The sequence below is a fragment of the Saccostrea cucullata genome, unplaced genomic scaffold (genome assembly GCF_032062105.1).
Source record: "Saccostrea cucullata isolate Sc308-1 unplaced genomic scaffold, CSIRO_AGI_Scuc_v1 ctg3431, whole genome shotgun sequence".
NCBI classification, from domain to species: domain Eukaryota; kingdom Metazoa; phylum Mollusca; class Bivalvia; order Ostreida; family Ostreidae; genus Saccostrea; species Saccostrea cuccullata.
In genome coordinates this window covers 52,143-76,185 of record NW_026938849.1, presented here as the reverse complement: position 1 = coordinate 76,185, position 24,043 = coordinate 52,143, and the positions used below count along the sequence as shown (strand labels likewise).

At 33.5% G+C, this 24,043-nt stretch overlaps 1 protein-coding gene across 1 annotated transcript; it reads right to left on the bottom strand.

Moving 5' to 3' along the window:
- Positions 1-20,267: 20,267 nt before the first annotated feature.
- Positions 20,268-21,553, bottom strand: LOC134251527 (uncharacterized). The gene is made up of 2 exons (XM_062733939.1): positions 21,437-21,553; positions 20,268-21,134 (listed from the first exon to the last, which is right to left on the bottom strand). The coding sequence occupies exons 1-2, from the start codon at positions 21,551-21,553 to the stop codon at positions 20,268-20,270; spliced, it is 984 nt and encodes a 327-aa protein (XP_062589923.1).
- Between the last annotated feature and the right edge of the window lie 2,490 nt (positions 21,554-24,043).

Sequence of the window (24,043 nt, the reverse complement as noted above, 5' to 3'; positions counted from 1 at the left end):
TTGTTAAAATATCTTTACGTCATGTCAATGCTGCATTATATGAAGTAAACATATTCTTCCATTATGTCAGCACTTTATAAGTTGAAGTCCGATGTTCATTATGTGAAAATGTCGTGGATTTCTAATGAATTTCATAAGGAAAAATACACGGAATGTAAATATTCCCTTTTGTAAGTGTATATTTCTATTATTACGTGATATGAATGTATCTTTATTTTTACGCCGAGGTCATAATGATGTAAGGTGAATACATCTTACCTTTATGTCAGTGCTTTATTACGTGATGTAAAAAGGTTTTTTTAAGCATTGAATTCATATTTTTGGCTGTCTTCGGTCCTATAACACACCTGGCCGTGCCGACAAATTCACCCCTACTAATGTGTTCGGAACCTTTTCTTTTTCGGTGTTCTGCAAATTATAAAACCCGATGAGTTCAGAGTAGCTTTGGCAGTGGCTCTGGTGAGAGTTAGCGAGACTACAGCGAGATAGTGTAAATTATTCACGGAAATATGGCTAGGAAGTGACTATCACGTGGAGGCATGGTAAACATAAAAGTTATGTTGTGTTTCAGTTTTCACCACCCTAGAATCAGCTGTTGATGTCTGTAGAAATGTGCTTCAATCAATCGATCTCTCTTACATTCATTCAAACTTAAATAAGTATTCTCTATAATACAATTTTCTGCAGTCATTAATTAAAATTTCTTCTTGGACAAATATTTTTGCACGGGAACCGGGACTATATTTTTTGGTTAACAAAGTTTTGTCCGTTTAAATGCATAAGAGATGCTGCTCAGCCTGCTCGTTTTCCTTACCCTTGACGCGCTGTGTTCTGAACTAGATACAAACTACATCTTATTAAACTTTTTTTTTCGGTTAACAACAAATTAAAAACGCCCGTAACATCTTTCATAGTTTCTTATCTTTGTATTTTGTTCGTCAGATTCTGAACATTTTTTTTGCAGTCCATTGACATGATCCTAGATTGACTTGAACTACGTATTCGAAGTAAAATGTAAACATGTATTTGGCGTAAACGTTGCTATTCATTCAACGATTGGTCAGTTGACAATGGTTTTCCTTGGGGTGTCAATTTCAACTGTTACCCTCCAAAACAGGCACCATTTATATAATGGAAAGTTGACTCAATGCAATTGTAGTGTTCTGCTATAAGGCAGTGACGGCGTTCCATATTAGCTATTTATACCCTATTCCAAGAGAAGAACCTTGATCCTAATTAGGGGCATATTAGGTTTCATATGCCCAACCATGTTCGCTTCCTGATAGGTACCTATCCGGCTGCTGGATGCCGTGCCACCAAAATAGCCAACGTTTGATCCCCGGTGTAATTACTTCTACCTGGTCGTTCGCTTCAGGGCTTGTTCCCCCATATTACCATGATACTGTTATGATAAGTATCAGTATTACACTCACAGCAAATGCGAGAGAAATTTTGCATGTTCATACTCTCATTAAATGGAAAATAGATCCAGGCTATATATTTTAAACAACACCCAACTAAAGCAAAAAGATAAAATGAAAAGCATTCTCTTTAAGTTTGGTCGAAACTCACGTCTCTCTCTCTCTCTCTCTCTCTATAGATACTCAAAGGAGATTCGGATTTTACAGGAGAGCAGCCCTGAAAGCTACGTGTGGGCCTGCAGTCCTGAAAATTATGTGAGCCTGGTCCTACTCGACCTATGGGTTGTGCATCTTCCCTGGTCAGTTATCAATTCCACAGTGATTCAAATGACTTTCAAAATCCTTTCTACCTTTTTTGGCGTTATTTTCCCCCAATTATTATTCCATCCTGTTTAGTGTAGGCTTGATCAAATATAGCACTTGACATGTTCTAACATTTTCTATGTTAGCTGAAATTAATTCAAAGCAGTTTAGAGTAGAAAAGGGTTTATCTGGGCAGTAATTAATTAATGAAGAATACATTTAGGTCTATGGGGACAAGAATTAACGTTTTTTTTTTCACCAGATTTTTTTTTCCCTTGAATTGATTTTTATTCATTAAAAGCAAAGGGGGGGGGGGGTAACTCTTCCATGACAGGACAAGGTAAAAAAGTAGTACACATTCCACTCTTACATATTGGTACATAAAAACATGAACATTATGTCTACATATCCTGAGTATTCAGCCAGTATATTTCTGTTGTGCTTTCAAATTCATTGAATCTGAAGTTATTGTGGATTGGATACCTTAAATTACACGAGGCCCCCTTTGTCAATTTCAAAAGTCCCCGCCCACTGACGTCAAACACAAAGACAGACGCACGAAATCTACATCCATTTTAGGCCTTCTTAGCTTCTGACCTGTCGTTTGGCGAAATTAACATTCCGGTTGAATTATCAAGAAATCAACTCACTTAGCTTTCAAAGAGTTATCACAGAGAACAAATAGAAATGAAATTATATTAATGTATAATATTCTCAATACTGAGTATATGTTAAAAGGACACGCATATATGTACTGGGGTAATAAAAAGTACCCCGGTATTTAAAAAATTAAAAGATTATTCGTGAATATTTACATTTCTATTTGTTGCATCTGTGATAAGTCTTTGAAAGTGGGTGAGTTGATTTCAATCTGAATGTAAATTTCGCCAAGTGAAAGGTCAAGAGAGAAAAGGAGGCCAAATAAGAATATGAATCTCGTGCAGCTATCTTTGTTTAGGTATGCCAGGGACATAAATGACAGCTGGAAACGTGGAATAATTTATGCAATTTAAATCACATTCGAATTAGAGTGAAATTTATTGGGTTTTTTAATTTATTTTTTGTTTTGTTTTGTTTTGTTTTTGTGTTTTGTTTTTATTTTTCATGATTTATTTAATGACTGATTCTACTGGATTTACGCCCTGTCAGTGATCGATGATTAAAGCTGTTTTTCTCATCAACGTATTAATCATACAATGTACAAGGTATATCACCTAATCCGTTTCTAAATCCAAATATGAAGAAATAAGATGTTTTTTTCTCAAAACTTTAAATTATATTCGTCAAAAAAGATACTTAGCAGAATAGAAACGTGGAAATACAAGGGTCTATTAAGTAATCCAAAATGCATAAGACAAAACGCCAAAAGCAGCATCGTTGCAAAATGTACGATCCTCTCCCATTCATCGTTGCAAACAACGGCCAAAATGTACGATCCTCTCTCCCTTGGGAGTCCGAACCTTGGCTTGAGACGATGCAATTTAAGCAGTTTTTCTATATTTTAATCCCTCAAAGTATTCCCTGTTAACGTAATAATTGTTTTTTTTAAAAAAACATGATCAGAACACTTCAGGATACTTCAGGATACAAATCTAAAAGAATTGGCTGTTAATTTTGTATTTACTGACATCCGGTATATTCGAAATTTACAACGTGACAGAATATCAAAGACAAGGATGAGCTCTTATTGAAATATATTAAAATGCAAAGCGTCCTTTTAATTGTTAGCTTGAAAAAAAGAAGAGAAATCTCACTTAGCTTTAGCGAAATCAGAAGCTATGTAAGCTGTACAAGCATCCCCTTTCTTTGATTTTTTGTTTACATCTCTATTCTTATTTGTAGCAGCGATGTAAGGAGAAAACATGTATACGGCAGATTGGAACGCTTTCTTTTCTTTGCGATAATAAGAAGGCAACATTTTCTCAGTATCCACTTTTTAAGATTTGTATGGAATTCCAGATAAGACAGCCAGCAGCTTAGTGCCATATGATATCTGAAAATGCTAAATTTACATGGAAAGACTTCGTTTATATACTAAACATTTAATCATGCACCACAGCATTTTGTAGAAGTCTGACAAAGGAAAAAAAATATAACTATATTTCTATCAAATATGTGCGGCAATGTGCCCCATTTTCTTACAAATGCTTTAAAGAGGAAACTCGCGTTAAAAACAAATGTTTTTACAAAAAAGAAGATTTGATAAACTTGCGTGATAACAAAAAAAAAACCCATAGGTGCACTTTTTTTTATAGTCGAAAACTAAAATTAATAATTAAAAATGTGGAATCAAAGGAAAAATGTCATTTTATTGTGATAAAGAGAACCAAGGGCGCCAAACGTGTTTTAAAAGTTTCGTGTTAATAGAGAAGTCCATTATAGAACATGCACAAACACCCAAAATAGGGACTAGCAATGGTAATTTTTATGTTCAAATTGCACAAAGTAAAGTTAAACAGATTTCCTGCAACGCTAGTCCAAATTTCGGTGATCAGTGTATTTTTCCTGTGCCTGACAACACAGCTGCATATAAGCTTAGATAATTAATTGAATAAGATTTCAAAAAACAGAAAGTAAAAAGATTTTTTTCCATCGCTCATATTAACTAGATCTAAGCCTTTGTGAGATCTTTTATTCCCAAAACACACGAAAACAATCGAAGGAAGATTGTACATTGTCAGAAATGTCTTGGGAAATTATTTATATCAGTTCACGTGTCTTTGGGGCGTCCTTAAGGATGAGCATGCTGATGTTTTCTGTCCAAGAGCACAAAGACCTAAGACATTTGTAAAGGGTAACAGGGAATGCCTTGAGGGATTGAAACTATTAAGAATATATGTATTACGTACTTTTCTTATTTTTAGATGATATGTTGCATTATTTATTCAACAACCCCCGTATATGTACAACTACCCCCCCCCCCCAGTGAATTTAACTCTGGGCTTCTAAAGCAATCAACAAAAACGGAACTCATAAATATACTCACCTTTTCACAGGCCATTTTCAAGATTATTTTGTTAAAAATTAAATTATACAAACTACTTAATTAAACACAGTAGTTGATATCCAAAGGATGCTCGAGTATCTGATTGAAATATTTATTTAGTTTTTGGAGATGAGGTCTTCTAGTATATAATCTATTGAATTCCCGTGGGTATCAAATACGCCTCCTTATTAGCAGACCTATTTTTGTATTCATCTGAAGTAAGATTTATCTAAAATCTTATACATGAGAAGAAAAAACTTCATTAATAATAATTACTTCCATCCATGTCGACTAGATATATCCCTCTAAGCTTTATTATAAACATGATGACGTCAATTTTTCCATCGTCAACTTTACTTACTTATGTATTGCATATTGGGTTTACGTCTCTCAGCTAATTCGATCTGCAAGAGCATACTCAACATAAGAACAACTTCTAAAACGAGGTAAGCTTTCCACAAATTTAACAAATTGATAAAACAAGAATATCAACGGTCTAGTTTGAAGTCATCATTTCAAATCATGACAAGGAGCACCATGTGCGGATCTTGCAAGGTTATTAAATTTATATACTAAAGCAACAAAAAAAGTTACCTTAGACCCCCTCGGAAAACGCAGACTCCCCTCGTAAATGCGAATTTGTGTTTAATTGGACTGAAAAGTCAAAGGTTTGAAGCATAAGAAGTCATCGACTACAATTTTGCAAAGTTGCAATTCATCAATGATAATCTGGCATTTACAGAGATAATTTGCTCACCGCATCGAAATTTTCAATGTCAATATATTTTGAACAAATCAGTTCAACAGCAATCTTTTAGAACATTTCCATTTTTAGATTTATTAATCCAACTGAACACTGTATAATGTGAAATGATTGTTTTTCCAGATACCAAACCACATCTTCATACTGGTTCTTGGAAGATTTTTACATTGTATAACGAAATAGTTTTTAAATACGCCATCATTTTTATTTTCTTTGCTAAGACCGTTTTTTAAACAGTTTTCAGCTCAGAATAGTAAGACGCTTACTTTAAAAGTAAAAATATTTAGTATGTATGCGGTTTTCGGTAACTGTGAGTTCTTATATAGTTCCTCCGGACTCTGGAAAAATAAAAGCAATTGCTTCATTTAACACATGTATAACTAGTGCTAATTGTAACGGGGACCGTTACAGATGTTCCCCAAACGCTCCCCAACTCTCTTTTTGTGCCATATTACCTGTAAGCTTCATTAAATAAAACAAACTTTATGTATTTGAGACTTTAACAACATTTACCCGGAAGTGTTCGAAGTTCATTCAAATTTTACCATTGCATGCGTGCGCATGCGAATGCCTGTGCGTATTGACCATATCATTTTGTCTACACAATCCATATATTTTAATATACTAAAAATTAAAGTATTTAATCCAAAAGTGTTAAAAAATACGCTCATTCAAGTGTATTTTTGATTTTGTTCATTTCACGTGCACGCACGTGCATACATGAGCACGGTGACCATACCTTCTTGTAGAAGTCCATTACATCTATCTATGTTCTAAATCCCACCCCATATGGTTGAAAACTAAGGGCGTTATACCTGTTAAAAGTTTCAGCCAATCAGATTGCAGCGCACGTACATGCACGTGTATGCATGTGCATGGTGACCATACCTTTCTTGTAGTAGTCCATTATATCTATCTATGTTCCAAATCCCATCTTGTTTGGTTGGAAACCAAGGGAGTTATAGCTGTTTAAAGTTTCAGCCAATCAGATTGCAGCGCACAAACACGCACGTGTATCCATGTGCATGTTGACCATACCTTCTTGTAGTAGTTAATTATATCTATCTATTTTCCAAATCCCATTCTGTTTGGTTGAAAACCAAGGGAGTTATGGCTATTTAAAGTTTAAGCCAATCAGATTGCAGCGCACGTGCATGCACGTGTTTTCATGATAATTGCTACACATCATATTGTAGGATATCCTAATGCATGGCTATGTTCAAAATTTCAAAGCATTTCGTCAAAAAACAAAAAAGATATTGAGATTTTTGTTTCAGCCAATCAGAGTGCAGCGCACGTGCATGCGCGTGAGATCTTGCTATTTTGACCATGTCATATTGCCTATGCTACTAATGTATCCTTATATTATGAGTTCTAAAGCATTTCATCGAAAATTTAAAAAGTTATATCTATATCAATTAAATCGGTCATTTATCATGTTGCACGTGCGCGCTCTTGCAAGCACGTGCGCGCAAAATGACCTTCGTTCCGCAAATCTACATTACATGTCTACTGACCCTAAAAACATGCATGTTGACCATACCTTCTTGTAGTAGTTAATTATATCTATCTATTTTCCAAATCCCATTCTGTTTGGTTGAAAACCAAGGGAGTTATGGCTATTTAAAGTTTAAGCCAATCAGATTGCAGCGCACGTGCATGCACGTGTTTTCATGATAATTGCTACACATCATATTGTAGGATATCCTAATGCATGGCTATGTTCAAAATTTCAAAGCATTTCGTCAAAAAACAAAAAAGATATTGAGATTTTTGTTTCAGCCAATCAGAGTGCAGCGCACGTGCATGCGCGTGAGATCTTGCTATTTTGACCATGTCATATTGTCTATGCTACTAATGTATCCTTATATTATGAGTTCTAAAGCATTTCATCGAAAATTTAAAAAGTTATATCTATATCAATTAAATCGGTCATTTATCATGTTGCACTTGCGCGCTCTTGCAAGCACGTGCGCGCAAAATGACCTTCGTTCCGCAAATCTACACTACATGTCTACTGACCCTAAAAACATTTCACCTTAGTCTGATGTGTAGTTTACAAGATCACTCGCGGACAAAATTTTCCCAGGAAGAAAAATAATAAGAATAATAATAATAAGAAACAGAGTAAAAACAATATGTTCCCCAACTTCGTTTGGGGAACATAATAAAAAGTATGATGCATTATTTGTTGAACGACCCTCGTACCTGTATGCAGAACTGTTTGTGACATACAATCGAAAAAATGTACAAATGCACGGTCTAAACAGTTATGGATACTGTAATTTATAGAAAAATTGGACATACAAAGGCATACAAACAGTCCCCTCTCTTTGCTGGAAAAGAATTATGTTGTTCTTCAATTTTTTCCTGTTTAAGTGACAAGAGGATAACAATCGAGTCAATATATAATGCATTTTCTATCTTCAAAAAATACTTGATCCACGGCTCGCTGACAACTTTTACCATGTTGACGTCCTGTCGGCATGTGCATTGCGATCAGTGAGTTGTTTATTTGAGGAATGACATAAATAGCAACTCAATTATACTGTATAACCGGGGTTGAGACAGTTTGCGCTTTATAAACCGCGAAGCGGTTTGAAAAAAAAAACGTAAACTGCTCCAACCAAGGTTATACTAGTATAACTTGGGTTGCTATTTCATTTCTTATAATTTAATTTGAAAAAAAAACGTAAACTGCTCCAACCTTTTCATTTCTTATAATTTAATTTGCAATCATTAATTTTGGAAAACAAGACAATTTCTCCCCTAATTAAAAAGCCTATTTTAGCCCTCTCCTTACAAGGTCAAGGTGAACACATACACTATATAGATATAAAACTAAATATACAAACATAATAAAAAAAAAAACAAGAAAAAAAAGAGTAGAAAAGAATCACAATGTATTCAAGGAATTCATATTTTTGTGTGATGCCACAGTAAACATTTCCTAAACTAATAAGGCCCGCCCCTGTTATGCAGTATACTGCCAGTTTATTTGTTATTCATTTTCATCAATCACTCGGTAAATAGGTTTGGATTTTTTTCAGATATGTCCTTCTATAAAAATGGGAAAGAAAAAAGTTTTTGTTACTTAGAATTTGTTACTTTGCGAGAAAATTTGTTCTAGAGATTAACCACTATGAACTACCAGAGCTGGGTACTTGTGGCTTGTTTTCTGTCCTTTGCCATATGTCATGCACGTAGGTGATGTTTTCTTCTTTTTAGATTTTTTGTAAGGCTTACATTGCTTCTATTTTAAACTAATTTTTTAGATTTCAATTTTACATATTTAGAGTTAGTTTTATTCCCTTTTTTTCTTGAGATAAAATATAAACTTTAAATTTGTTTATTGTTCTGATTCTGTCATTACTTTTTATTTTCTAATCTAAAAATAATAAGTGTTCTAGATGGAGGTATAGCGGGGATGGGTGGCTATAAATAATAATATGATTTCTATCATGCCATGATATACCATGGAATTACAAGCAATTCCGGCCTATGTAATTTATTATATCGTTTTTAAATACGCATGTACTTGTAGGTGTCGTGTACTAGTAACTATAATTTGGTTTGAGGTTCACGTCAAAAATGTGCCGAAGCAAAATGAATCTTTAATTTCTGAAGCTCCAATTTTGATTTTTTTGCATAAGTTCTATATGACGGAAAACTTCCGTGTTAACGTTTTGTTAATTTATAAAAGTTTGTTTTGAATGAAACTTCCTGACTCTCTAAACCTTCCATACAGAACAAAAGACTGTAGATGTTTTATTAAAGAGACGAAAAGCTATATGTAATTAAACTTTCTAATTTGACCAGATTTATTAAATATTGGTCTTCTTAAATTCTGTGCGTGCAGCATTTCAGTGGAGGTGGTCATCAGATCCTGCAATTGATTTTCAAGCACCTCCTCTTCTTCGACCGAGATGGTTATATGTTCATTATATAAAGAAGTCATATATAGAGAGAGAAATTTTTACATGGTTTTAAAAGAAATATTTTTAAATTAATTATTACAATGAATACCCAAAGTTGTACATGTTTAGAATATTAAGAAGAAATGTTTCTGTAGTATCGCCTCATAGACCTGTTATTGTGCCTACCGTCTACGGACCTGCTGCACCACGTCCTCCATACAGGTGTCATAGATTTCTCTGTGTAAGTATTGCTTTATCATTTTTTTTAAGGTCAAGATCTAGTAAATAACTTTAGACTAGTTTTTTTGGTGCTAGATCCATTATGACGTCATAATCAATTTCAACTTTCTTTTTCCCGTACTTTACGGCTTTAGCAGAATTACCGGTATGTAGAAAATAGGGTATTTTCATGACATTCAATTTGAAATCATATGAAAAGTAAACCGGATACCTATATTAAATTTGATATTGATTTAAAGAAGAGGACATGAACATACTAATTACCGTTTTCTGAGAGACTGTAGGCAATCTGGATACATTTCCTTTGTCGAATATGAAAAAAACTCCATATTCATGACTGGTTTTCTTAATTTTTCATTGAAAATGACAGTTTAAAATACAGTTTTTCATCTTGTTTACCTACAAATTATGCCTCGAAACACCTTATTTGACCAAGCTAAAGTTGTAAAGGATCAATAAAGGAATTTATTTCTCAAATTTGATAAATCTTTAGGCACCTTTCATTTACTAGATCTTGACCTTAATATAATTTAATTGTGGTTGTGACGCGTCATTTGATTGGATCAAAAAATAATATATATTGTATAACCTTGGTTGCCTTCGTCACAAACGTATCAACCCGGTTGAAGTTCCATTTAATTAAGCATTGAATTCATATTTTAATATTTAAGCATTGAATTCACATTTTGCGATGTCTTCGATCCTATAACACAACTGGCCGTGCCGACAAATTATCATACCACGCTACCGCACGGTATTCAATTTGTCGGTACGGCCAGATGTGTTATAGGATCGAAGACATCCCAAAATGTGAATTCAATGCTTAAATATTATTACAATATGAACAATTTGAAGGCATTCATTAGGGAGAAATTGTCTTGTTTTCTAAACTTAATGATTGAAAATTAAATTTAGCAACCCAAGTTTTACTGGTATAACCTAAGATGGAACACTTTTTTTTTTTTTTTTTTAAAAATCGCTTCGCGTGTCGTAAAAAGTAAAATGTCCTAACCCAGGTTAATATACAGTATAACTTAGGTTGCTATTAAATTCATTCCTCAAATATTCGGAACAACATGGAGCAATAGACTAAGATCATTCCAAATATGCAATACATCTGCTACTTAACCTGAATGCTATTTTTAAAAAAAATTATAACAAAATGTGTGTCAAAAAAAAAAGAAAGAAAGAAAATCATATGAAAGAAGGCAGATTCTCTTATAAGCACAGTCTTAAACATAAGATTAAAATAATATTTCCCAACAGCATATAGCAATTATGGTAATGAATTTTGCATATACAGTGTACATGTAATTCTGTAAAAATTAGCTAGCACGTTAAATTTTATATTCCTTCAGATCGATAGTCAAAATTCGAATTGATTCTATTAAAAAAAAATCAGATCTCAACAGATCCCAAGTTAGCATTTTGAAATACAAGGGTCGTTCAGTAAGTAATGCAATATGCAGTATATTATAATAAACGTAGAAGTTTCTTATTTTATTTTATACAGTTGGCAAATTCTGTTAAAAACTCCTAAACACAAAAAAAAAACCATGAGTTTTTCTTTTACCCTCGCAAAGAAAGGATGGCTGCACTGTTACAACGCACTTTGAAAAATTACGCACTTTGAAAAATTTTTTCAAAGTGCGTTAAATTTGGGACCAAATCAATGCACTTTGAAAAAATAAAATTTCTTTTCAAAGTGCGTTAATATCGACCATATTAAGATCAAAGAACTATATGCGGTATATTGCATATCTTTGCCCCCCACAAAAATCAAATTTTAAAATTTTTTAAAAATTCTTGAAATTTTAAAAATTCTTGAAATGTGCTGAATTTTATAAATTGTATGAGAAATATAAATTAACAGATCATATTATAGTTTCAAAGTAGTTTATTGACAATTTTTGTTTTTATGACGTCACAAACTAGTTCGATTTTATATCATTTTTTGGAAAGAAGACAAAATGGACAAAATTTCAACAATTTTAGCTTTAAAATTTATAGAGCGCAGGTTTGCTCAGGAAAAATATTTACATATTTTATTGATATTATCATTCTACACATAATATCAAAATTTAAGCCTGATCAGATCTGCGCTCGATGACTTTTACTCAAAATATCGGCGTAAAATATACATTTTTCTGTACAAATCATGGAAATTCTACATTTACGTCACTTTCGTGACGTAATTCCAAATATATGACGTCATTGTTAATGAAAATATTCAGTGTTTTGAAGTCAGCTAGTCAGCATATATTCCCCTGTTCAAGAACTTAATTAAATATTTCTCCGTTAAAGTTTGATTTTGGGGGGCAAATATTGGTTATTACCGAATAAAGTTCATTGCTATAACGCCCTTCGGGCGTTATAGAATTTGATCACGTGACCGACTTCATGTCATACCCCAATGAAACTCTAAAAATGATATCTTACTTCTTAAGTGAAAATTTAATGAAACAGAAGCGGCCGAAAAAGACCCAAAACACAGCGTTAAGTTCAGTCATCCTTTACTTTTAAAATAAGTATGGTCACTACACTGAGCTGAAAACAGTTTAAAATAAGTATGGTCACTACACTACACTACACTTGAGCTGAAAACAGTTTATTAATGATCTCCCCCAAGAAAATGAAAATGAGAGCATATGTGATGAAAATTGTGCTTTTTACACAAATCGCCGAAGAACTCATATTAAAGATATGATTTTTATATATGGTAAAAATAAACACTACATGTATATATACTTTTCAAATGGATTCAATAATTCAAAGGGGAAAAAAAGAGAGTTAAAAAAAATATAACAGTCAAATTGGCCGACTAAAATTTGAAAGGACACCAAATCACATCGATACAGTGTGACACATGATATCTGAAAATGTTAGATTTACATGGAAAGACATTGTTAAGACACTGAACATATCATCATCAAAGCATTTTATAGAATTCTTTCAAAGGAAAAACTGTAACACTATTTCTATGAGATAGGTGCTTTGTTACAACGCATTTTGAAAAATTACGCACTTTGAAAAAATTTTTCATAGTGCGTTAAAATTGGGACCAAGCTAACGCACTTTGAAAAAATCAAAAAAAATTTCAAAGTGCGTTAATATCGACCATATTAACGCACTTTGAAAAAAAATAAAGTTTGATCAATATCCTTACAAATAATTGGTATTGTCTTTCTGACATACTTTCTCTTTATCAATAAAAATATGCATTTATTTAAGAAATAAGGTATCATTTTTAAACATCTATCGGGATATAAATACGGGTCGGTCACGAGATTAAATTCCATAAAGCCCGAAGGGCTTTATGATGAATTTAATCTCGTACCGACCCGTATTTATAGCCCGATAGATGTTTTAAAATGATACCTTATTACTTATATTTACATTTGTGACTTATTCATACTTTATATTTGCCTGATTGTGACTTTTAACGTGTGAAATGCATTATTTTTCAATCCCAACGGCATATATGTTATCAAGTGAACGCGCGTCGACCCTTTATGACGTCACTGAGAAATTACGTCAAACGTTTATCCATGCGCACATCTATGACCTCTTGACCCCATACCAGTATTTATACAGTTATAGATACACATTGCTTTCAGTAGTGTTATATAAAGGAAAACATTTGCAAATGTAAATATTGATAAGTAGAAAGTTTGTCAGAAAGACAGTGTGATAAACAACTGGCCGTGACTGGGTAACTTTTTTATAATAAAGTCACTTCAGGACCTGAGATTTTGACGTTTTGAATATTTGAGGTTTTGATAAAATATAAGGGAAAAGGGTATTGAAAAAATAGAGTGACGATTGTTTAATATCATTATTTCGTTTCTTTTTTTTAATTCTAGTCTGTAATAAGAAGATGCAAAAGGGGCGCTAACAGTGAACAACTTAAAACAACTTAGCATTTATCTTAATAAAAATGGGGCAATTTGATTGTTCAAAACTATGAAAATTCTTTCTCTCTGATACGTTTTACTGTACTTGAAAATTTCTAGTTTTCATCTGTTTCAAGTTAACTCATTTAATATTGAAAGTGTTCAACCTCATGTTTTGCGTATAGCATAGACATCGAGACCGGGCGAAGGGCCAGGGGAGGGGGGCTAAGCCCCTCCCCACTTATTTTGGATAGATAAGCATTGGAAATGCGGCTTATCCTTTTTGGGTTTATTGCTCCCCTCCCCCGTTTGTCACCGACACCTATGTATTGGAAAGATAAAGATTTGGACTGAGGGGTCTTCTACCCGTCTTCTCCTCTTTTCGACGGGAGTAAATCAAATCATAAGTTTTTTGAAAGATAAATAACAAATAAAATTTTTCCATCACTAAAATATGATTTTTTTTCAAAGTGCGTTAAATTGTCTCCATGGTAAATTATATTGATGTAGACACTTAACGCACTTTGAAAAATTTTTTTCAAAGTGCGTTGAGCTGGTCCCAAATTTAACGCACTTTGAAAAATTTTTTCAAAGTGCGTTGATTTTGTCCCCACCGCGATAGGAATCTTGCTTACGTTCTGACCAACAATAGTGTCGAAAATATTCACCATTTCCGGGTGTTCGTGTTTTTAAAATGTTTTATTGTTTGCCAGATTTTTCTTTTATACTTTTAATATATATTCACTTTTTTATTTCAAATATTGGGCATTGGCAGACGTTAGGAAATTCGAACTAAAAGTTACAATCTCGAAACTCATGTTTCTGACATTTCAGAACTTTACAACGGAACATGGTGTACACTGTATTCATATATACATAGATAAAACATGGGATAAATAAATTTTTATCCATGCCGTTTGTGCTTAATATCTTTTCTTATTTATTATATTCGAATTTGTCGGCAAATAGCGTTCCTGTGCACGGACCTACAGCAGATATCTTGGACGACATATCGCCTAAGAATACAATATAGCCGTTGAGATTGAAAGCAAATATTTTAAGAAGTCATGTCTTAATCATCTACTCTCAATTGTTTTTGAAATAAAATTTTACCAAGATTCATTTTTAACCCCCTTGTATACAAGGCGGGTACATGAAAGTGTTTGACGCGTGACCAGGCGATCGTTTTCAAAACATACAAACTCAGACTATCTGATAGCACGGGTAGCTGGCCTGTCAATCAAATCAGAAGCTATTGTTCTTTTAATGATTGACAGGCGGTAAATTATTGATCTTGAATCGGGTAGATTTTGGGGGCGTTAACATAAAATTGGGTGTTTAACGCACTTTGAAAATTTTTCTCAAAGTGCGTAATTTTTTCAAAGTGCGTTGCCACAGTGCTTATTTTCTTACAAATGCCTAGATGAAAACACGCGTTGAATATTGCAACGGTCTATTTAAAAACAATTTTAACAAAATAGATGATTTGATCATCTTGCTTGATAAATGACAAAACATGGGTGTCCATTTTAAAGGAGAAAAATAAGACCAATAATAAAAAAAAATAGGTGGAATCAAAGAAAAAGATATCAGAGCTTTTCCATCATTAATTGTGAGATCTTTTTATTCCCAAACCGCATGAAAACAATCCAAGAAAGATTGTACAATGTCAGATATGTCATGGGAAGTGATATTCATCTCTGTCTTTGGGGCATCCCTATAGATGAGTATGCTGAGGTTTTTCTGTTCATGGGTACAAAGACATAATACATGTTTAAAGGGTAACAGGGAATGCCTTGAGGGATTGAAATAAGTAAGGATATGTTTTGCATACTATTCTTATTTTAACTGACATTTTGTGTTATTCAATGAATGAACCTGGTAGAGTCAATATCAAAGTCAACTCTAGATACACGAGATCAGAGCAATTCAATAATGATTAGAATCTTACAAGCCTCAACCACCTGAAGGCAAGGTCCTAAAGCAATTTTCTTCTTTTATTCCTCGGTTGTTATACTACTTATTACAAGGAATCCTCGTTTACCAACGTGTTTTCGTAATGCTTAATTTATTGATGTCATCCCAGTTTAGCGATTTTTCTTGAGACAGTTTTTAAAAAGACATTATCTTTGTCATTTTTTTAACTCCTAAGATAAATATATGCATTTTTCCGCTTTCCAAATAGCTCACAATGAAATTTTGTCATATATACGTAATATATTTTTCTTTTTCTTTTTTAGCTCACCTGAGCCAAAGGCTCAAGTGAGCTTTGTCCGTTGTCTGTCGTTGTCGTCGTCGTCGTTGTTGTAAACTTTTCACATTTTCGACTTCTCAAGAACCACTGGGCCAATTTCAACCAAACTTGCCACAAAGCACCCTTGGGTGAAGGGGATTCAAGTCTCTTCAAATGAAGGGCCACGCCCTCATTCAAGGGGAGATAATTGGGAATTAATGAAAATTTGGTGGTATCTTTTAAAAATCCTCTTCTCAAGAACCACTGTGCCAGGAAAGATGTAACTTATGGGGAAACATCCTCAGGTAGTGTAAATTCAAGTTTGTTCAAATCATGATCCCCGGGGGTAGGGCGGGGCCACAATGGTCGACCAAAGTTTTACATAGAAATATATAGGAGAATTCTTTGAAAATCATTTTCACAAGAATAACAAAGCCATAATTGATCATATTTATATGGAAACATCCTCAGGTAGTGTAGATTCAGATTTGTTCAAATCATGACCCCCGGGGGTAGGGCGGGGCCACAATGGCCAACCAAAGTTTTACATAGAAATATATAGGAAAATTCTTTAAAAATCTTCTTCTCAAGAATAACAAAGCCATAATCTTATATGGAAGCATCCTCAGGTAGTTAGATTCAACTTTGTTCAAATCATGACCCCAGGGGGTAGGGCGGGGTCAAAATGGCCAACCAAAGTTTTACATAGAAATATGTAAGAAAATTCTTTAAAAATCTTCTTCTGAAGAATAACAAATCAATAATTGATCATATTTATTTGGAAGCATCCTCAGGTAGTGTAGATTCAAGTTTGTTCAAATCATGACCCCCGGGGGTAGGGTGGGGCCAAAATGGCCGACCAAAGTTTTACATAGAAATATATTGGAAAATTCTTTTTAAATTTTCTTCTTAAGAATAACAAAGCCATAATTATCATATTTATATGGAAGCATCCTCAGGTAGTGTAGATTCAAGTTTGTTCAAATCATGACCCCCGGGGGAAGGGCGAGGCCACAATGGCCAATCAAAGTTTCACATAGACATATATAGGAAATTTCTTTAAAAATCATCTCATCAAGAATAGCAAAGCCATGGTTGGTCATGGCTACTTTTGAATATAAATTATTCAATAATAAACCAATTTCTACTTTTTCCCCAGCCACAGTGCTCAGGTGAGCGATGTGGCCCATGGGCCTCTTGTTATAATTGCAATTTCTAAAGAAAGTTCTGGAATAGTTATCCTCGTCCGTTCTTCCTTTCGTCCATCAATCTGTCGCTTTATCTTTTTCCTCAAACTCAGATTACTCTTCTTACATCTTAGGCAGTGTTCCTTTCTTAATTTCGAATATTGCTAGTGATGTTATGAATATGTGCAATAATATTAAATATTAATTTATTTTCACCCTGGGTCAAAAATAAGGGGTAAAACAGACATTATAAAAATTCGGGTTCCTTAAATCCCTCATATATTTTAAATGGCTTTTGTAGAAGTCCATTCATATTTTTTCATATGATTGCTGTGTCCTGTAAATGTACAATACTTTTTACTTATACGTAAACCTTTCTAAAACTTTCTAGACATAATTCACTTTATTAAATTCTGTTGTTTCAGACTGATAATGCATTTGTTAAAGGAAGTACTTAAGAATGGGTCAGATGCTCACATGAGCATTGATACATATACACTGATTTACTTAGTGTAAATTTTAGAATTACTGTGACCTCTTCCCTGATTACCCAAATATGAAACAAATAACATTTAGAGACAAACACGCAGTGAATTCTTTGTATCTGTCAAACATTCTTCTTACATGAAATTGCATTAGAACAATTCAATAATATCATCTAATAATTTTATATTCAATGGTATTAATTACATATTCTTTTGAATTTTATCATGTTTTTGCAGACATGGGACAACCCTTCTTGTAGAGTAAGACCAGGCATTTTTTTCGGTTGTGTTTCCTACAGATTACCGAGAACACTTTCGTCATGTGACTGTCGGCTGTGTGAATATTTGCCCTCTTTCTCTTTTTCATTACTATGAATTCAATTCAATTCAATTGTGTCCGGTGAAATAAAAGGTATATATCATAAACATAATTTAAGCTCTTTATTCTTATTTCGGAATTTTAGTAAAAAAAAATTCGAATTCTGATATACATGTAATTGAAACTGCGATCATATTTTAATAGTACTTCCATTATACTATTTTGATCTGATTGCGACAGTTTATATGCATCTTTAGTAATGTTGACGATCACTTTGAGGATTTAAAGTTTATACATCAGTGTTATTTTAGCTTGAGAATGGTACTTTTGCTAACTACACTTTTCTATCGTTGAAATATTTTTACAGGGTTCGGTACCGGACGTTAGAAGAGCGATGGAAGTAAATTTATGCAATGCTAGTATCTGCTGTGTACTCAAATAAATTAACTTCTTTATATTCCTAACATGTTCTGACTTTAAGATGTAATAACTCTCTGCTATAAAATTTCTTCTTTTTTTTAAATTCGCAAAATTGTGGCCACACCTTACCCCTTGGGGTCATGATATGAACAAACTTGAATTAAGTCTAACTGAGGATGTTTTCATATTAATATCACCAATTATAGCTTTGCTGATCTTGAGATCATTTTAAAATGATTTTTCTTATGTATTTAATGTAAAACTTTGATCGGCTATTGTGGCCCCGCTATACCCTTGGGGGTCGTGATTTGAAGAAACTTGAATCTACACTACCTGAGGATGCTTCCACATTAGTTTCATCTTTGCTGGCCCAATGGTTTTGGAGAAGATTTTTAAAGATTTTTTTCCTATATATATGTACCTATGTAAAACTTTGATCAGCCACTTTGGCCCCACCCTACCCCTGGAGGTCATGGTTTGAACAAACTTGAATTTACACTACCTGAGGATGCTTTCACATGAGTTTCATCTTTCCTGGTCTAATAGTTCTGGAGAAGAAGATTTTTTATAAAGAAATTTCTATATATTCCTATGTTAAACTTTGATCAGCCATTGTGGCCCCGCCCTACCCCCGGGGGTCATGATTTGAACAAACTTGAATCTACACTACTTGAGGATGCTCCCACATGAGTTCATTTTTCCTGACCCAGTGGTTCTGGAGAAGATTTTTCAAGATTTTTTTCTATAAATTCCTATGTTAAACTTGCCAAACCGGGGGTCATGATGTGAACAAACTTGAATCTACACTATCTGATGATGTTTTCACATGAGTTTCATCTTTCCTGGCCCAATGGTTCTGGAGATGATTTTTAAAGGATGCCATTAATTTTTCATTAATTCATAATTATCTCCCCTTGGAAAAGGGCTTGGCCCTTCCTTTGAACAAATTTGAATTCCTTTCACCCATGGATACTTTGTGGCAAGTTTGGCTAAAATTGGCCCTGTGGATCTTGAGAAGAAGATGAGAAAATGTGAAAAGTTTACGACGACGACAACGACAACAAGACGACGGACAAATTTTGATCTGAAAAGCTCACTTGAGCCTTCGGCTCAGGTGAGCTAAAAAGTTGGCACACAAGTAGATTACATTAAGATACATAAATTTGTATATCGGTTTTTAATTCTGATGAATGGTGTTGCCCTGTCTACTAATTCTGTGAAATTGCCCTGTCTACTAATTCTGTGAAATTCTTTTTTAAAATGCTACAGTTTTGGTCTGATTTCTATATAACTTGGCACACAAGTAGACTTTTGGCACACAAGTAGACTATACCAAGAAACATAATTCTGTGTATCGGTTTTTAATTTCGATGAATTATGTTGCTGTGGTTACTAAAAATAAAAATTTCTGTGAAATACTTTAAAAATGTTTCTCCAAATACAGTTTAAGTCTGATTATGATATTATGTGGTATGCAAGTAGATTACACAAACATCAGAATTGTCTTTTTTGTTATTTGATTTTGATGAATGGTTTTGGCATGGTAACTAAAATTGAAAGGTTTGTAAAATTTTTATGAAAAGGTACTCCTACAGTTGAAGTCTTTATTGCAATTTTGCCACAAAAAGAGGCTTCATCAATGATAATTATTCTTTTTATTGCTGTTATAAAGTTTCAAGTCCCAACTGCCACTCTTTTCTCTTCCTTTTTTAAGAACAAACCAGTAAAACTACAGTCTCGACAGAGACTTCCGGTTAATCTTTACGGTTTTCTGTATACCCAACGTGTAGCATTGTATTATTGTCTTCACACGAATACTAGTGTATAAAAAGTATTTCGTTTTGTTTTAAAAAGGATTTTAATAAAGCAAATAAGTGTGAAATATTAGTATACATATTATCATAATTTTTTTTTTAAATCCCCAAACTGCATGTTCAAGCTTAAGGTTTAGTAATAAATTTTCAAGTAATAATAAGGGTGTATCATATCAAGCAACTCAATACTGAAATAATTGTTTAAATTTGCCCGATATTCCTAATTTTAGCTCTGCTGGTCAAGGACCAGAAAAGCTTATGCGATAGTAATTGTTTATTGACAGAGTTATTTGAGATACGTAAATACCTTTACATTGTTAGTAATTTTTTCACCAACATAGAGATTGTTCTCATCATCTATACACACACTACAGGGAAGATGTACTCCTTGTTGTTTTGAGAGAAGAACAGAAATGAACTGACCATCCTGGTCAAGGAGATGGACTGCATTACTATGCACATCACACACAAGGATATGTCCAAGTACATCAGTACAGATTCCGTAGGGTTGGTACACTGGCTTCTGACCTGTGTACGAGAATCTGTATTGTCCCGATTTATTCACCACTATCACTGCGTGTTTAAGGATGTCTGAGGTACAGATATCTCCATTGATGTTTTCTGTTATGTAGCAGAGACTACTATACATTCCTTTTGAATGACTATCTTTCTGTATCTGCTGTATTTCTTTTCCTTCTTTGTTATATCTTGTGATTTTAACTTCATCTTCATTTCTTTGCATTCCCACCAGTATGTCCCCATTGATTTTAGAGGAATGTATGCTGAGTGGTGTCCAATCTTCTGTGGTAAAAAATTCAGTTATTTTATTGTCCTGTGCAATCCTTTTGATAACATTTTTCTCCTTGTTTGTAAAGATAAGATCCCCATCCTGTGTTACCGAGTGGTAGCCTTCCCTTCCACCACTAGTTTCTATCTTCTGTAGACAGTTCCCCTGTAGATCTGTCTGAACAAGAGTAAACAAATCACTAACCCATAGTTTCCCTGATTGCTGAGGAGATATATGCAATGTTCTACCAGCACCTGTTACTTGGAACTCCCTGACCTTGATGACAGTAGCGACTGAAAGTGACAAAGTTTGTTTTACTTTCGGTTTCAGGTGTATGTTTGATTGTAACTGTTTACTTGGAGTTTTCTGTAATTCAGAGGAAGGTTCAACCTTTATGGGTTTAATATTTCTCTTCTCTTCTTTTCCGTCTAAAATAACTATCTTCCCTAATAATTTGGCGACATCTTCTTTGGTGTATTGTGCGGGAGTAAATTCGGGGATGTTTGGTTTTTATGTTTCTGGTATGGCTTGAAATTTAAGGTTTTTCTCAGATAGCGTAGTGATAAATTTTGTGAGTTCTGATGAGGATAGATAGTCGTGGAGCTCTGTGAGAAGGCCATTGATATACTTATGTAATCCGTATACGTTTTGTCTTGGTTCTTTAATACTTCTAGCAAAGACAGTTCTATTTTATTCACTTTTTCCATATTTTCTGATACAACTTCATCAACCATCTTTTTGAGCGACTCAGCTTCCTCAACCATGGATGTCCGTATGCTCTCCATTATCACCTTTACGTCTATGACATCTTCCTTAATTTCCTTATGTAAATTTTGTGATGTTGGAAGGAAATATTCAAAGATTTCGGTAACCCTCTTTTGGCAAAGTGAAAATTTTTCTGAATAAATTGTTTCTAGATCAATGAATTTATGACCGCAATGATCTTCCATTGTCGAACACTTGGAACATAAAGGAACATTGCATTCAGCGCAGAGAATATCTATTTCCTTCGTCGGATGAAACTTGCATTTTTCCACAGGAATCTGTCGTTTGCGTAGTTGGTAAAGGACTACCTCATGTTTCTTATTAAGTGGACTTTTCAGATGCTGGTCTCTGCATTGCATACACATCCGTTGATGGCAGTGGTTGCAGTAAAATTCACAGTTTATCTTACAGCCGTCAGTGCCACATTCTAAGAAGTGTTGGGCGGTTGCTGGTATATTTTGTCTGAATTGCATCATCTAAAATTAATACAGTATTTTATATATCGTACATATATCAATTCATGTATATTAACAATAATTTAAGCAATATGGGCTGCATGTATGACATCGGAAAATTTTGTTGAAAATTTTTCATTAACTATTACAATGACAGAAAAATAAAACATTTTTATACTTCTTTAGTTCATATTTGCGATGAAAATTTTTTTATAAGCTTTGATTGAAGCAAAATTGAATTATTGTCTCCTGTACAATAATGATTTCTTACATAATACTGTATATTAGGTCATACAGAAACACTTCTTCTGAAACATTTTTAAAATTTATTTCTGGCTTATTGGTCATAAGGGTTTAGATTTAATACAAATTAATCATAATAACATATTTTACCTGCAAAATAAAATTCTCAAAAATGCAGCTCATATTGCTTTAAATTTTTGTCCTAAATATACCTCTAATGCATACGAGCGTGTTAATAATAAAAGTACAGGAATTTATGTTTTGGACATCGAAGTATTATTTAAGAAATCGTCATCACCGAAAATCGCATGCTTATTCCTAGATACTTTATAAAGATATTCACTTTTAAGTAAGCGTTATCACTACATTGAGCTAAAAAATTATTCAAAATGGTCTCTGGTAGGAGAAAAAGGCCTATATGTGTAAACGATGCGCTTTATTTAAAAACTGGCTAAAAAGGGTTAATGTATGATGAGAACCACGAATTTATGTCCACCACGAAATGTGACTTTTCACATACAGTACAGTTCTTCAACCACGAAATCAAATCCTCTTGAACCAATATATTTTCCTCACGTTACCCCAAAAATTTGACCCCTTAAAAATATGTGATTTCACAGTACATGGTTTTAATATCTGAAAGGATAAGTCTTTACAAGGATATGTGCTAAAGGCCACCTGAGCACTTTGCAATTGGCAAGGAAAATACAGAAAATTATTGAAAAGTTATAACAATATAAAAGTAGTCCAAACCTATTAGGGGGATGGGGATTTATAAATAAACTTTAATTTTTGATTTGTGTGGGTGCTTCAATATTTCTTTGACTGCGAGTAATAGCTTTAGAAAATTTTTAAAGATTATATTCCTACAGATTTTCACTACACTACCTGGAAATGTTTCTGTGCTTCTATTTAAATATGATTACCATAGCTTTGCTAATTTCGAGAAAACATTTTTTATGATCTTTCCTATATATTTCTATGTAAATTTTGATTCCCCATCGTGGCTTCCGCCTACTCCAAGGGATCAAGACTTGAACAAATTTGAACCTACACCATCTGATAATGCTTTAATATTGATATGACTAAAATCATGGTTTGTTGTTCCTGAGAGGAAGATTTTCGATGATTTTTTCCTTTTGATTCCTATTTAAAAATGATATCATCCATTGTGGTCTCATCCTACTCTAGAGGGTCATAATTCTAAAAAAAACAGAAGTCTCTGTCGAGACTGAAGCTCTACTGGTTTGAACTTATAGCAAAGGAAGAGAAAAGTACTTAAGCAGCTGGGATTTGAAACTAAATAGAATAATGATCGTTGATAAAGTCTCTTTATGTTCTTAGTGTAGTCTACTTGTGTGCCAAGTTATACTGAAATCAGACCAAAACTGTAGGAGGAGTAGCATTTTGAAACAATTTTACAGACATTTCTATTTTTAGTAACCACGGCAACACAGTTCATCAAAATTAAAATTTGATATACAGAATTATGTATCTTAGTGTATTCTACTTATGTGCCAAGTTATATTGAAATCAGACCAAAACTGTAGGAGGAGTAGCATTTTGAAACAATTTTACAGATATTTCTATTTTTAGTAACTACGGCAACACCGTTCATCGAAATCAAAAACCGATAAACAGAATTATGTATCTTAGTGTATTCTACTTGTGTGCCAAGTTATAATGAAATCAAACCAAAACTGTAGGAGCAGTAGCATTTTGAAAGAATTTCACAGAAATTTCTATTTTTAGTAACCACGGCAACACCGTTCATCGAAATCAAAAACCGATAAACAGAATTATGTATCTTAG